Source organism: Meles meles, chromosome 16 (genome assembly GCF_922984935.1).
Source record: "Meles meles chromosome 16, mMelMel3.1 paternal haplotype, whole genome shotgun sequence".
Classification (NCBI taxonomy): domain Eukaryota; kingdom Metazoa; phylum Chordata; class Mammalia; order Carnivora; family Mustelidae; genus Meles; species Meles meles.
In genome coordinates, this window is record NC_060081.1 from 48,896,412 (window position 1) to 48,912,818 (window position 16,407).

A 16,407-nucleotide genomic window follows, 5' to 3' on the forward strand; every position below is an offset into this window, starting at 1 on the left:
GTCAGTCCCTAGATACCTACCTCATCCATTGAAGACTTTTTACAGTCATCATCGTCGTCGTCGTCGTCACTCTCAGTGTCAGCTTCCCCTGTCAGATTTTAATCACAGATCATGAGGTAACCGGTTTGAAGATTTGAAGCACATACTAATCGTTACATTGTCAAAAATGCCATTGGATATTGACCTCTCATGGTTTTAAAGTTATTCCTTCGGATAGTTAAATTTTATTAATTATATAGAGAATTAGACTGAGATTTTGAATGTGGATTTTTTTCCTCCAAGTTTCATTTGCGAATACCATGTGAAATGCCAGCATTCTGTTGAAAATGCTTAACTTTTTTTTGTCAGTTGAAAAAAATATATGACATCACCTACAGTTAGCTTTCTATGATACACACATCCTATATCGATGTGTACATTGTCTTTCAGTGTCTTAATGACCCGAAAAGGGATAAACCATCCTGTTCCCACTTTCCCCTCTTTTTCTGGACCCTGACTCTTCCTTGTGATGCTTAGCCAGTGCTCAGTGACTTTGTGGCCACTTTTCTGAGGCCATACAGGACCTCACTGTAAAGGTCAAGGACATGAGCTAGGACAAAAAGAGTAGGGCTGTGACAGCATGCCTAACTACACAAACCCTGTATTGTCTCGATCTATGATTTGCCCACAGGCTTATTCGATTATTCTCTAGGCAATGCACCTATCTTAGCAAACGGCGATGTCTGTTTTAAAAAAGCAGGAAAAAATGCATGCACCCTTAACATAATGATGCATGGAAATCTACTTCAATCACAACATACTTCAGCCTCGTCTTTAGCCGATAGCACAGTCATTTCGATGGATTCTTTTTCCTCTCCGAAGATTTGGTGGATGATTCTGCTTTTGAATATTCATACTAGCATAAGGTATTAACGTCTTCCACACTCTGGGACTCAGTCTGACCCAATAATATCAGTTATGTAAAAAGAGTTTCAAGTAAAATACTACAGAAAGCATTATTTGATTTGATTACTACCTTCCGGCATTCACACGGGGCAATAACAGAGGGATTCCAGTAGGTGGCAATATTGGCTCAACAATGAGGCAACTTGCACTTGAAAGGCCCTCCCCATCAAACCTTCCGGAAGTTCGCCGCCTGGTTTAATCTATATAAATGACACAGGGTCCACAACATGTCTTCAAAGACGCTTATAAATGTTTTCATTTGGCTGACAAAGTTCAATCAATTATTGAATGACAGCAGTGAGCAAAGTATTCATGAACCAGCTTCAGAAGGGAAAGATTTCTGGGACCAACCAATCATTATTTATGGCTTGTTTATTAAAAGAAAGCACTTGCAGCCACTTTATGATGCTGATATTGTGTTAAGTTAATAAGATGAATCCATTATATTTTGGATAGAAAACACATGTATATAGAGACATGTTCTTTTAAGAAGTTGACCCTCAAGTTTTTTTTAATTATCAAATGTGTTGCTACAAGATCTTTTAACCAGTTTTTACTTTTTAGTTAGAGAGGGGATTCTTTCTATAGAGTAATTTAAAACCGTTTGCCAAAACCATTTACACAATGCTTCATGGGACTAACAATACACCAAGCATTTCAAATATTCTATCAGGTCATTCTTTGGTTTATGGGGGAAAGACAGAAAGTTGTCTTCCCTTAGTCTATGAGGAGAGCCCTGGTCTTTGGAGGGACCCTGGAGCCACCTTAAGACCCTAAAACCTTGCACCATAAAAAAATCTACTCTATCCTAGTTCTTTAGGACAACTGTACTGGCAAAGGGCTGATCTTGGGAGAGACACCTGACGGACGTAGGCCATGATAAACAAACTAGTTCTGAAATAAGAACCACTGCATGTTTTTCAAGTTACTTGAGTCTGCATTACCGTCTACAAACCAAATGGTAAATTAACAGCGCTCATTATTCAAGAGCCTACCTACATATTCCAATGTCCAAAATTTTCCGTTGAAAGAAAGATTGCACAACAGACCGTGGGGCTAGCTTAGGAAATCTACTGAACCACGAACAGATTGCTGCTCTTTCTCTGTATTAAGCAATAATGTTCACTGCCTGTAAAAATCGTTATTTGTGTTACACATCCAGTTAATAAGACGGACGGAACTGGCAGTGGGAACACACACAGGAAAACAAGTTTCTCCATGCAATGGAAGATCTGCTTTCTTCCCTAGATACAAGAGGTTCAAGAACTGTGCTAGGAAATATGTGGCCTCTTAACAACAAAGGCCCCAAATCCTCAAAAAGAACATTCATATTGGGAACAAAATTGTTTTTGAGAAGAGAATCAGAAATGGGTAATAACGTTTGATATACACATTCAAGGGGTGCCTGGGTGGCTCCGTGGGTTAAGCTTCTGCCTTCGGCTCAGGCATGATCTTGGTGTCCTGGGATCGAACCCCCGCATCTGGCTCTCTGCTCAGCGGGGAGCCTGCTTCCCCCTCTCTCTACCTGCCTCTCTGCCTACTTGTGATCTCTGTCTGTCAAATAAATAAATAAAATCTTAAAAAAAAAAGAAATACACATTCAAAAACTATCCTCCCATAAAACCTTTCAAAGAATTGTATAATATCTGTTGATAAGGATTTTTATCTAACCCGTAAAACATATTGGCCATTGAGATGGAAAAATTTAAAGAAAAAAAAGATAAATCAGTGTCTCGGTCAACCTACCCCCACCCCCGCCATTGCCCTAGAGTTTATATTTTAATTTAAAAAATTATTCCCAAATTTTTAAGTTGATGTATGATAGGTATACAGAGAAGTATACATACTTGTACATGCATAGAGTGTGAATTCGGGAGGACTACACAGACCTTAGTAACTGTTACCAAGAGCAAGAAACAAAATTAAAACCAGTGTCTCTACCGCTTCTTCAAAGGTCACCATTTCCTGACTTCTAACTGCATAGGATTCTTCTGCCTGTTTTTGTACTTTATATGAATGGAAATATGGTGGATACTTTTTTGTATCTGATTTCTTTCACTCCACATTATGCTTCTGAGATGCAGCCCTATTCTTGTGTGCAAAGGTAGATTGTTAATGCCGCACATTATTTCACAGTGCGAATACCCTACGACTTCTTTATCTGTCGATGACATTTGGTTAGTTTCCAGTTTGGGGCTGTTGTGAGTCGTGCTGTGTTAAGCAATTCCTTGCATCTCTCTTGATCACTGTCTACATACATTTCTGCCTGGTTTATGCCTAGGAGTGGACTCCCTGAGGCAGAGGTTATGCATAGGTTCGGGTTGTGTAAATACTGCCAGTTTAGCAAAATGATCATTCCAATGTTAGTTAAGCTTTTCATTGAAAAACTTCCTAGATTCAAGCTTCCTCCCCTTCCTCACCCTCTAATTGGGAGAGCTTCATAATGCCCTTTTCAGACTGCCGAGATTCTGATTAAAGCTAAAAGAGAAATCAGACTAAATGACAAGTAATTCAAAGGAAATGGGATGACCACTTGGAATTCTTTCTTCATCAGCCACAAAAAAAATCTATTTCAACTTAAATCTAAAAGGAAAATCAATGATATTAAGCATTGCCTAGGAGCTTTGACAGATAATTCTAGTAGCTTTACCTTTTTACATTTTAAAAGAGATCTATAAAATATGGATAAATGGAATTGCCCAGAACTCTTCAGCAAAGCATCAGTGAGAATACATCTGGTGAACATCTTTGTGCCCAGACCTGAGTGAATGTTAAAGAATGATGGCCCTTGAGAAGCTTAAAATCATGTGGTCACTTGGAAGATTATTTGGCCAATGTGCTAGATGGAATCATGGCTCCCCCAAATGACCATGTCCTGGGACTATGTCCTGTGTCCCATGACTATACGGTGAGAGGGACTTTGCAGATAGCTCGAAGCCACCCAGTTGGTAGCAGAAATAGAAATCCAACAGTTTTAAAGTGTGTCCAAATAGGAATGTTGAAAGTCCTTCAAAGTTACGTTAGGGCAGCCATTCTGAAACCCATGCATAATAGAGAACAAGAACCCGCCATCCCTCACCGGCTCCCGGAGACGAGGGCTCGAACATGCTGGAGGAGTCACTGTACGTGTTGGAGGCTTGTTCTGAGAGCTTCTTTTTGCCACTTCCTTCCGACGACTTGTGTGATTTCTTCTTATTTTTCACCAAAATTTTGTACATTAAATCCATAGGGCTTGGAAGAGGAACTCCAGATTCCAGCTAATGGGAAAAGAAAAAGCACCTTTGGTAAAAATATTGCTCTTTTAGGGTCACCTTGGCTGGCTCAGTTGGCAGAATGTGCAACTCTTGATCTCGGGGTGGTGAGTTTGAGGGCCATGTTGCGTGTAGAGAGGGCTTAAAAATAAAATCTTAAAAAAATATATGCCCCTTTCTTTCAGCCTCCCTCCCCAAAGCCCCAGGATGGTGTTGGACACCAAGAGCTTCTAGATTATTCATTACTGCCTTCAGTCCTGTCCAGTAAACTGCTGTGTCTAGCTGCTTCGCGGTTCTTTATTTTTTTCACATGAAAGGTGTATTTTAATGGCTGAACTCTGATTTTTTTCCACAATGAAATCCCCATGAATAAGATCATCGAAACGTATTAGGAGATTTGCTAATCCAAAGGTTCGTGAGTTGGCTGTGGACCATAAATCCAGACATTTTGATGTAGGACAGGTAGGAAGGCCCTGTCTTGGATTCTCAAAGGAGGGAAGCCAGTTAATGTGGCGTCTGCCAGGAAGGACTGGTAAAGACAGGAGCTTCCAAGCAAGCATGTAGAATCAACCTTTCAAATGCATTTAAAAAGAGCACCCCCCCCCTGCTGCTCCCCTTCCAACTCCTGCCATGGAACTTGGGAGCTAAGCCGCACACGTCCTTGGCATCAGCGGAAGTGGACTGGTGGCTTCCCATTTCCTTGCAGCCCCGAGATTCAAGCTACCCTTATTTGCAAGGCTTATTTCTTGTGTTTCAAGCTTGCACGGCTAATGAGAAAATCAATTTCCCATGAGAGGGTTGTTAGATATTATATCAGAGAGCATGTGTGCAAGTCGCCAGATGGGTTATTTTTAGAAAGTTCAGTGAACTCTCCTACGCTGGTCCTTTACTCTTTGCTTGCAAGGAGTCTGGGGGTTGGTATGAAACCATGTCATAATGTGTGGAGACTAGAAAGAAGGGTTCAGGAGGGGAGAGGCGGCTGTGAGATATTCCTCCTGTGTTCCTTCCCAAAGTAGGATGCTGTCAGGCCCAGAGGAGGCCCGAGTTCCAGAACAGGCACATGCAAGGATGTGAAGAGGGGACACAAGGCCAGGTAGGGGTGTCATGGGGCCACTTGGCCATGTCCCGCTTTGCTGAAACATCTCTCTCAAAGGGTGTGATGAGGTTCCTGGTTTGGGATCAGAGCCCCGTGTGCCGGGAATATTTCCCCGACTGATTGTGATTGTTGGAATTCTGTGGTCCTGTCAGTCACGCCTGCCAGAGGGAGAAGGGGAAGACGGGGAGTACAGGAAGAGGACAGAGCCATGTCTTCCACCCTCAGCAGGCACACTGCCAGTTTCCTCCTGGTCAGACTTCATTATCAACTGAATCAATCTCACTGAGCAACACAAACATGGAAAGGATGTAAGGAAGTCGCCCCCCCCACACATACACCTCTGCCCCACTGGCACCCAAAACTCCAGTCATGAATATGGATATTTCTTCAGGGATAAACCTTGAAACTGCTTACTGGGTATTTTTCCAGTGGTTCCATGAGAAGAGCATCTCCAAAGATCAGTCGGCAATACTCCGCCATCTTGGCTTGCTGCTTTGGGCTAAGGGGAATGAGAGAGAAAGAAAGCAAACGAGGAGGATTACTTTAAGATCTGGTCAGGATTACTACCTACTATTAATTATAGAAAGAGGTGATTCCCCCATCTTACCCTTCAGGATTAGCATTTATCATTCTAAACCCCTGGTTTATCATTCTGACTTCTGTGAATTGGATTACCACATGGCAGGTAGACACTAAGGCTATTCCCAAGGCTGGCCTCCACAGACACAGATGGGGAGCATAGCAGGTCATTTGCCAGTCACTGGGTTCTGGAATGTCTCAGGATTATGGACTCAGTCCCTGTTGTTCAATTTCCTGATTCTAAGTCAGTTGTAAGACTTTGGGGCAGAACTTATCCAGGACTCCAGGTGAACAATCAGTTGAGATTTGTCTAACCTGCAGAGAGCTAGGCTGTGGAGGAGTGTTTTTAAGGAGGTGAGAGAGGAGAGGAGAGAGAGGAAGGGAGAGGGAGAGAGACAGAGACACACACACACGCACAGACATAGAATCTCAAAACACAGAAGGGCGGTCAGGCAGAAGTGTGTCTACTTGGGAGGGGATCCTGGAGGAAAGATAAAAGCAGCAGGACTGTTGGGGAAAGGTGTCCACACCTCTTATGTGCACAATAGGGCAGGAGAGATGGTGTCAGCCTGCCTATGGGTCAGGAGGAATCTGGTCTGACAGACAAAGCCTGGAACTATAGGTTTTTCTGAGATGAGCTCCAGGCTCTCAACTACTCTGGATCTATAAAATGAGCATAATAACTGTTCTTGGAAGAGGACACAAGGTACCGAGATAAAGTGGAGCAATGAAATGCCTTTGACCCGTTCAAAGAGTGGGGCAGATGTAAGATGATCCAGGGTTAGGACGGGCTCGCCTGGACAACGTGTGTGCTTGCTAACACAGAAACCCAGTCGATGCGAGGGAACATCGGCATCTTTCAATGCTCCTGCTTCCTTTGACCTTTTAAAAAGCAGTAACATTTTTTTTTTCTTATTCATGTGGAATGCTAAATATCATTTTAAATGTATCCAATTCCATTGGGTTTTATGAACTGTGAGTGTGATCTACAGGCTGTCAAACTTGATTTCCAATAGTTGCCTCTGCCTGCTGTAATGTGAATACATTTTTAGCTGAACTGGGATTGTAGTAAGAATAAGTGAGTGATAAAAAAATCCTTCTTTACTACAATTCAAATCGATTATAAAATGTGATTCTTATTTTCTTTCTCTCTTCTGTAACTATTAAGCCTAGATCATGGATTGGCCCCCCCCCCCCCCACCACCGCCCCTGGGAAGGGGGTGCTCTGGGGACTCAAATCGTATTGCAACGATCCACAGGGAAACCCATTTTTTTATATCCTTTTTTAAAGGCATATATTTTTGGGCATATATGACTTCTTTGCGGTTCAAGTGGAAACCCGAAGTCACTGCTTTGTTGGAATTTCGGGGGGAGGCAAAGAAGAGATTCGAACACTTGCAAAACCGTGCAGAATGACCTCCCACCTTCTCGTTATCCTTCCTTGACCCACAGGAGGTTTTACTGCGTGGCTGATGCAGCCCTCAGATTCTTCCTCACCAGGATCAGGGAGAAGAGAGAACTTGCCACCCAGAGAACTGATCCTGAAAAGCCTGGGGGTGGTTGTTTAAAGACAACTCAGTAGAAGTTGGAGAGCAAGCAGAGAGGTAGCTGATCTGTCAGAAGGGCCCTGGGCATCCTCTGTTCAGACACTGTTGCTCAAAAAACAGCCAGCTCGGGGGCTCAGATAAGCCAAACAGCTCTGCAGCTGTGGCTGAGACAAGTCCACCTGTGTCTGGCCAACATGGTCCAGGCTTCATGCGAGAAACTGTCCAAACCCTTCATTTTACTTTCACAGAAAAACACCACTGAGTGTCACAGAGCTTTGCTACTCCAAGTGTGGTCCGCGGACCAGCAGCATCAACAGTGGCCAGAGCTAGCCAGAAATGCAGATTGAAGGTTTCCAATGCAGATTCTGAGTCAGAATCTCCGGAGAAGCAGGGCACAGGGGTCTTCACAAACCCTCTAGATGATTCTGATGCACGCTCAAGTCTGAGAACTGTTGTGATAGATTACAACAAGTCGGCAGGTGCTGAAGGAGATGACATTTTCCTTGAGTGTTGGAACTTGGGAGCCCCAGGTTCCTTTGATCAGAGACCTGGAGCAGAGAGTTTCACCTCAATTCCCTGCTTTCAGGATTTTGAGCAGAGGGATGTTTACACCGGCGGAGGGATTCTGAGGTGATGCTCCAGGAGTCCCTAAGCAGGTGACAGGTAGAGTCCCCTGTCCTTCATCAGGTTGTCCCCAAACCAGGGCCTAAGAAGGATTTTGCTGGAGCAAAAATCTTGCCTGATTCCACTAAAGAATCACCTGGGCTGTTAGGGCTGCGGGCGGTAGGGCTGAGGGCCAGGCCCTGATTCACTGAATTGGGAGAGGAACCCTGGAACCTGCATTCAGAACAAGCTGGCAGGCTGCCAAGCTGGCAGGCTGCTCTGATGACGGTATAGTTAGTGGACCACAGGGTTTAACTCTACCCAACTCTACCCAAATATGGGGCTCGAACTCACGAGCCTGAGGTCAAGAGTTGCAGGATCTATCAACCGAGCCAGCCAGCTGACTCCACTCAGTGTTTCTACCAAGCTTGTCGATGAGGCAGGTGCTGCTGGGCCACGGATCGATCGAAGAAAAGGGACTTAATCGGACGTTTTCAAATTTGCCTCAAAATCAACTGAGGCGAAGAGAACAAAGGGGAGTTTTCAAGAAGAGTAAAATGGGCTACTTGGTAATAGGGCTGTTCTACACACACACACACACACACACACACACACACACACACACACACACACACACACCAGGCAGGGAAATGAATCAGAGCAGAGAGCACAGTGAACAAAGTCGGAGGAAAACAAAGCAACTTTGTGGGTCAGAACTGCAGAAATGAAAGACATTCATACTGCCGTTAGCAAGAAAAAAAACCATCCTGAGGCACTCAGGGCATCCACATCAGCTACGGCAGAGACGAAATGACAGGAAATACTCACAAATACGTTTTGAGCTTCAGGCCACAGTGGGCACATCTGGACATAGTCACATACCCTTCAAGTAGAGGCTCCAGGCCCAGTGGCCAGTTTTCCGACCAAGGACTGTGCCTCACAAAACGTGATGGGGTAAATCCTCCCCATTGAACTAAACCAACCTCCTTCTTCATAGCGGAGGAAACTATAACCCCTGGAAATTAAGGACCTTGTCCCAAATTTCACATTACCTGTGGCTGAACCAGAGCTAGGGGTTACTTTCTTGACTTTGGTATAGAATTCTTTTAATGAAAATGCTAGCTCACAAATTAGGTGAAGCATCAGAGTTAGCTAGGCCTTTTTTTTTTTTTTTTTAAAGATTTCAAAGTCTCATTTCTACAAATTCAAAATGGGGTATGGGAATGAGGCTCAGGAATCTGCATTTTATGGGATTCTGGTGGAGCATGGGGGGTGGGGGGGAAGAAGAATGAGCTGCCAGCAGCTAATGGCAGATCTCCCTTTGCTGTTCGTACAAAGATGGGGAATTTCAAGTACTTGGAGGAAAAAACAGAAAAATCCAGTGGATTTCTTCCTTTCTTCCGACCTGAATTTGTTTTGGAGGTGCGGCTCAAAGGAACCTGAGCCACACTTCTGAATCTGACATTTTGTAGACAGAGGACACAGGGGAATAAAATGGTCGACTAGAGATGGCAGATAGGTGGCAGATTATTTTGGGGGTGGGGGTGTTCTCCTGGTCACTGTGTTGCAAAGGATTCTGAGGTTTATTTCTAGGTTTAGTGGGAAAGAGGGCTGCGAGTGAAGAATGATGTCTGCACTGGGTGCTGCAACGAGGTGAGCTGGCCCACAAGTCAAACACGGGGTTTTACCAGCAAAGGCAAAAAGTTTATGAATTTTCTTTGGGTGTGTGATAATCCCCCCAGGAGAGGATTGAAGCTGAGCGATTTTGACATGCGAGACTCAAGGATCATGGAAACATGAAACAACAGCTTTCCTCCACAACAGACCTCACTATCTTACAATTTCACTGCCATCGACTTAATCTCCGTGGTTTGGGGTAAATATCTGGGCATCCTGGAAAAGTTGTTTTCCGGTTTTCTCTTGTGACTTATGAATTATTAAGAAACCTTTAAGAGCAAAATATCTCATTTTTAAACCAGGAAGGACAGTATCACGGTACTGTCTTTTTTGCTCTTGTGTACAAGGCAAGGTTTGATTTTCACACCGTTTTGGCCCTCTGTGTGTTTGGTGTTGAAAACCACAAAAAATGTTCTGTGGTTAAGGATCACAAGCCACATAAAAGCGAACATTTACAGTTGCTTTGCGGAGGCTCTGGTTGTCTTAATTCAATTATTCTGAAGGCTCTGCTTAGGTGCGGGGATAGTATTGGTGAAACCTGTGATTTCTGAAGCCAGACCAGCCAGATTTTGAATCCCAGCTCCGTCACCTTTTAGCTGCCTGGCTTTGGGTAAATCACTCACTCTTTCTGGGGGCACAGTTTCATCATCTGCAAGACAGGGATTATCAAAATAATATTTATTCTTAGGAGCCCCCAGGTTTCTGGTTACATGGCCTTACACCGGTAAGGCTGCTCAGCACACAATATAAACTCAATAAATATTAGCTGTTACTATGTTTGTGGTGGTGGTTGTTGATACCTCTCTGATTCCCTTATAGAAAAGCTCAATGAGGCAGGTGGGAAACAAGAGTGGAACTATAGCTTTCTGTTTTGTCTAATTTATATAGAGACATTTCTTGAAGACCATAAATGTGCTAGATTTAGAGATATTTCTCAAACAAGGACATAATACATCAACAAGTCTGGGAACTACAATGCCTGAAAGAAAGGTGTTAAAGGACTATTAGAGCCCAATGACAGATGGATGAGCAGAGATGAGAAAACGCTCATGTGCAAGCCAGGGTCGTCACAGCAAATGAGGTATTAAATACAGGAACTCAAGAGGCGCTCCCTTTAGTTGGAAGAGAGATAGCAATGAAACAGAATCAATTCTTCTCTTTGGAACCGCCCCTCAGAAGTGTTAGAAAAACTATCTGCCAAATGATTAAATCATTCATTGGCTGACTGTTTCTCATTGCAACAGAACCATGAGCTGGTAAATGTAATATGGATTTCCTGAGGGCAAACTGGAAATACAGATAATTATAAAATTGGTTACTTGCAAACAAAGCCCCTCTCCATGATCACAGTAACCGATGATCACATTAAACACTTGGAAATTCCTCAGGCTGAAATTTGCTCATGACCAAACTGCTTCTTTCAAGTTTTTAGCAAATTCTTAAGGAATAAGTAAATTGAAGCACGTGTTGCAAATTACTTGGACAAAGGGACTCAATCAGTGGCCTGGGAAAGACTTCCAGTAAGAAGAAGGGTAAAAAAAAAAGAACCCGTGAGCCACATTAGCACAGGTGCTGTTGGCTTTTAGTTGAGAAATCTGGCTTGGATCATTGAAACGAAAGAGGGAGCATCACAAATATTCTTTTGAGTCACGGTGGTCACTACTACGCCGTCTTCAGCCATTCATTCCATGGACTAGAATTCCAGTTTCTTGAATTCTGAGTCCATGTAGAGAAGACTCTTTCATTTTGAAGCACTTTAAACTGAGTAACCATAGGGTAAACCAATGCCCGTATTTTCGATGTAAATGCGTCTTACTCTGGCATTTTGTGATAAAATGAATATAAAAGAGTTAAGTCAAAGTATCTTTTCTTTGTGTGGCTCAGCGATAAGGGCAGGCTATTTTTGAAATAGGACCATATTTACAAAGACTAACAAACAAGAGCAACTAATGGGAAGATGAGGTGGTCTGGGTTCTGCGTAAACCCAGACAGTAGGACAGAATTTAGAGCTTTCCCTCCACCAGCTTCAGAGTGCTCGGAACTGGCCATTTTTGTGCTGCAAAACGGACTGTAAATTTGCATGCAATAGGAGAGCTACTGAAGGAGGATTATAAAAGTGGCCCACTGGGAGAGAGATATGGTATTATTCCACAACGTTGCAAAAAGAGGAGTCCTTCATTTTAAAATTCTGTGGCCTGAAACTAGGTTCCCCAAGTCCAGTGGATTGTTGTAATGGTAATGAGGTTTAAGCGAGTGAATCCCAACATATGCTGATGAAAACATGACACTTAAGAAATAACATCAATGAGGAACACCATTAATAATGTCAAGTAATCTTAAATTGGTGCACAATTATTAAACATGCCCATTTCAGGGAAAAAGACTCCCCAGTGAACATGAGGAATACTTACGAATCTACGTGGTTCTCAAATGAAAGCAGAATTGGAAAAGGTGATGTCTTAAATGCACACTCAGCAATTGCTTCTATCACTTCCTAAAAACGAGAACACGCATATATTCAATATACCAGAATTCTAATGTGTATATATGTTTCCCTTTGGGGTTACACCCATTAACGTGGTTGCTTGTTTCATTCATAGAATTGTAGGGAAAGACCTGAAGTGGCCTGAAGGGGTTGTGCAAGCTGCTGGTCTATACATTTTCTGATTCTTTTCTTTCCTTCTCATTTCTTTTTTCTTTTTTTAAGATTTATTTATTTTAGAGAGAGAGAGAGAAAGAATGGGCCGGGGTGGAGGGGTGGAGGGAAAGGAGGAGAGAGAAAGAGAAGCAGACTCCTGCTGAGCACAGAGACTGATGAAGGGCTGATCCCAAGACCCTGAAATCCTGACCTGAGGGGAAATCAAGAGTCAGTCACTGAGCCACCCAGATGCCCCTAAATTTTCTGATTCTTGACTTAACAAAGTAGAAAGAAAGAAGACTGGTTTGGTGGAGAGGGAGACACAATTATAAAAGACAATCATTCTTCTATTTGCTGCATATATATAAAGGAAGAAATCTAATCACATTAGAAAAAATTTGGATGAGAGAAGTCATACATTTTCACCCATACATTCAGCCTTTGAACCAAACCACTGTTGGTATGTGGTTATATTTACTTCTAGTTTGTTTTTCATTTATTTCTACAACTTGGTTTTCGTTATAGTAAATACTCATATTTTTGGGAACATTGTTATTGAGATGTAGCCTTACTGAGATACAATGCAACCATTTAAATTGTACCATTGGACCGTGCTTAGCATATTCAGAACTATGCAACCATCGTCCCAACCTAAATTAGGACATTTTCATCACCCCCAGAAGAAACCACGTACCCGTTAGCAGTCACTTCCCATTTTCCCCTTCCCCATGCCGCTGCCATGCACCCTGCCCAAGGCAACCGCAATCTACTTTCTGTCTCCCTAGATTTGCCTATCCCAAACATTTCCTATAAACGGAATCATACGACAGGTGGCCTTTATGTTCCAGCACCATTTTTATTTAACATGCCTTTGAGTTTCAGCCATGTTGTAACCTATATTAGTACTTCATTCCTCAATCTGTATCTTTAAAGAATGTGTACGTCATATAGGCTTTAATAGCTATATAAAATTCTAAGGAGCAATTGTATTATAATTGATTTAACCCTAACCCAACTGTTGGACAGACATATTTAAAGAGCTATCATTCAGACAGTTCTACAAAGAACATCTCCATTTTTTTCCCCCAGTATTTTGAATTCCTTTCCGGGAATGAATTCTCAGAAGGGAAATTATTGAATTAGAGAGAGTGAATACTTTTATAGTCTCCTGCATTTCTCTAAATTATTTTTCATCTTTGATCACCTAAAGTAATATATGTCCAACCAGCTTTGGGCACCAGGTTTTCAATATGTTTTCCTTATTGAACTGGTATACTCATATGTTTGGTTTTTAGTTTCGTTTATTCTTTTCAAGTAGGGATTTCTACTTTCATTCCTTCTGCCTGAGACTTTTCCACTATCTTCTCTATCTTCCTTAAACAATGCATTGCTTTTATATCTATGTGAGAAAGCTATTCCCCCCGCCCTCCCCGGCCCCAGAGTATAAATAAGGCTTTCTAATTCTGTACTACATTTGCATATATCCTCTGAGAAGGATTTGCCTGCACAGAGCAAAAGATCCACTCTGTTTCTTAGAAGTGAATTCACAGATTGCCTTTTGTGCATTATCAGTTTAACTTTTATGATAGTTGATGCCATCAAAAATAAATGTACTCTAAATAGCAAGCAACACCAAGACTTGAAATTCTTGATTTATTTGAGGACAAGCTTCAGATTCAAACAGGCGTGCGTCTGAATCCTAACTTCCTAGCTTTACAAACTGTGTGACCTTGGGAGAAATCACTCAGTGCTTCTGGGCATTGGCTTGCTGATGTGTAAAGTGAGGGTGATAAGCCTCCTTCCACAAGCCTGTTGGGAGGACCCAGGGAGAAAAAGTAAAGGATCCATCCATCTCATGATGAAATAGATTCTTAAATCAACTCAGGTTTCTTCCTGTGCTGGTGTCTCCCTCCCCACTCACCTTAACCTTCCCTCTTAGACTCTTACGAATACAAACAAGAGCTACCATTAAATGAGCATTCCAGACATCGATTTTAACTCATGCTGTAAACATTCTCTAAGGAAAACGTTATCCACCAGCCCAGATTATAAAATGGAGGCTCAGAGATATCAACCAATTTGCCCAAGGTCACAAAGAGGAGAATCCAAGAAACTCCAGGGAAATTTACCTGACTCTAGAGTTCATGATCTTAACCTCTGCAGTAACAGTCAGGCAGCTAATGACCTTAACCACCAAAGATCGAAGCCCTCAAAATAACTGCAAATAGATATCACACAGAAAGTGGTGTTAGGTGTGAATAAAAAGAAACTGGATTTTATTGATTTCATAAATTTGGCCCTATTGTATCAGCTAAATGCAAAACACATTAAGTCATTCTTGACTTCTCCTTCTCTCATATCTTTTGTCGTCAGCAATCTAGCCCAAAATTTATCCAGAATATAACCACATCTCAGCATGTCTACCTGTAACATCCTGACCCCAAAACCTGTACAGTAACTGCTTTTGTAGATGTCATCATTGTTCCCACATACTCACCACCCCTTCCTGTGCAATCTGTTGACAACTGACATGGCCATGTCCTTTGCTTGGGCCATTGAAATGTGTGTGAAAATGACGTACTGAACCCAGAGTCTTTAAGAACCACCCTGTGATTTTTTTTTTTTTAAGTTTTTTTTTTTTTTTTTTTAGATTTTATTTATTTATTTGACAGAGACACAGCAACTTGATCCCAGGAACCTTGGATCATGACCTGAGTTGAAGGCAGCCACTTAACCGATTGAGCCACCCAGGCACCCCTGCCCCTCCTCCCCCATGATGTGGTTCTGTCATTTCTCTTTCTCCTCTGCCATGAGCCCCGTGACATCCCAGATTGGGCTGCTCTTCCCATATGGAATATAGACAGTATCAATCAGAGCAACAACAAACATCTAATCTGAATGAGAAATAAATATTTGTGCCTCTAAACCACTGAGATTCTGGGCAGGGGTGGGGGGCGGGGGGCGGTCCTGTTACTGTGGCAAAACCCAGCAGAGGCTTCTGCATTTCCCCCTAACATTCCACACCACAGCCCGAGTGATTGCTCTTAAACATGAATCAGATGATTTCACTTGTTTAGAGTCAACCTTTCACTGGCCTTCCGTTTCGCTGAATGAAATCCAAATTCTTTATTAGCTCTGGCACCTGCTATCTCTCTAAATTCGTCACCTTTTCCTTCCCCATCGCTCACCCAGATACAGTCTATTGATCTTTTCTTGCTTTTCCTCAAATGTGCCAAGCAGGATTTCATTTCTGTTCATCTCTTTCATTTCTTTGTTCATCTTTGTTACTTCTGTTAGGAATTCTCTTACCTGGAAGCAAGACTCACTTTCTTAATTTTGGGGGTGGGTGGTGGTCTCTGCTTAAATGTCATGTTACCCAAGACTTTTTCCCACCACCCTACTGCAAAAGCACATCTTACCCCCCTTTTCCTTCAAAACTTACTGATGTTGCCTTAAAGGGCATGTCTCCATGTGTCGTATTGTGTGTTTATATTGGTCTATCTCTCCCCACTAGACTATAAGCTTCGTGGAGACAGTTTTCCCCACGGCTCTGTCCCTAGGACTTACGAAGTGTTAAGGCATATCCTAGACATTCTGTAAAAAAAATTTTTTTTAAGGGTTTTATTTACTTATTTGACAGAGAGAGAGAACACACAAGCAGGGGGAGTAGCAGAGGAAGAGAGAGAAGCAGGCTCCCTGCTAAGCTAAGAGCCTGATGCAGGGCTGGATCCCAGGGTGCTGGGATCATGACCTGAGCCGAAGACAGATGCCTAACTGAGTGAGCCACCCAGGTGCCCAGACTCTCACTAAATATTTTCAAGTAAATGAATGAACTAAACATTCTCAACAGAAGAGAAACATCATTTCTCTAGTTGTATCCCAATTCAATTTTCTATTGACTACTTCAGAGGGCAGCACACATACCATCATATGGTTTTTTAGGGCAATTATTCAACTTTGCCTTTGTACATGCAAAGAAACAGGTGATGGGCTAAATGTGGTGTGTGGAAGGTAGTCAGTCAACCCCTGGGCTAGTCTGATCAGTGGCTTAAGCAAAGCTTAAAACCACAG

The 16,407-nt window shown here is 42.5% G+C and overlaps 1 protein-coding gene across 3 annotated transcripts in view; it reads right to left on the reverse strand.

Moving 5' to 3' along the window:
- PLCB1 (phospholipase C beta 1) overlaps nucleotides 1–16,407 on the reverse strand; it is a 694,978-nt gene that overhangs the window by 148,913 nt on the left and 529,658 nt on the right. For all 3 annotated transcript variants that reach the window (XM_045980928.1, XM_045980930.1, XM_045980929.1), the window contains exons 12-15: nucleotides 12,110–12,192; nucleotides 5,707–5,791; nucleotides 4,025–4,202; nucleotides 21–88 (exon numbers count right to left, since the gene is read on the reverse strand). In XM_045980928.1, the coding sequence (XP_045836884.1) occupies nucleotides 21–88; nucleotides 4,025–4,202; nucleotides 5,707–5,791; nucleotides 12,110–12,192 (414 nt within the window). The remainder of the gene's footprint in view (nucleotides 1–20; nucleotides 89–4,024; nucleotides 4,203–5,706; nucleotides 5,792–12,109; nucleotides 12,193–16,407) is intronic.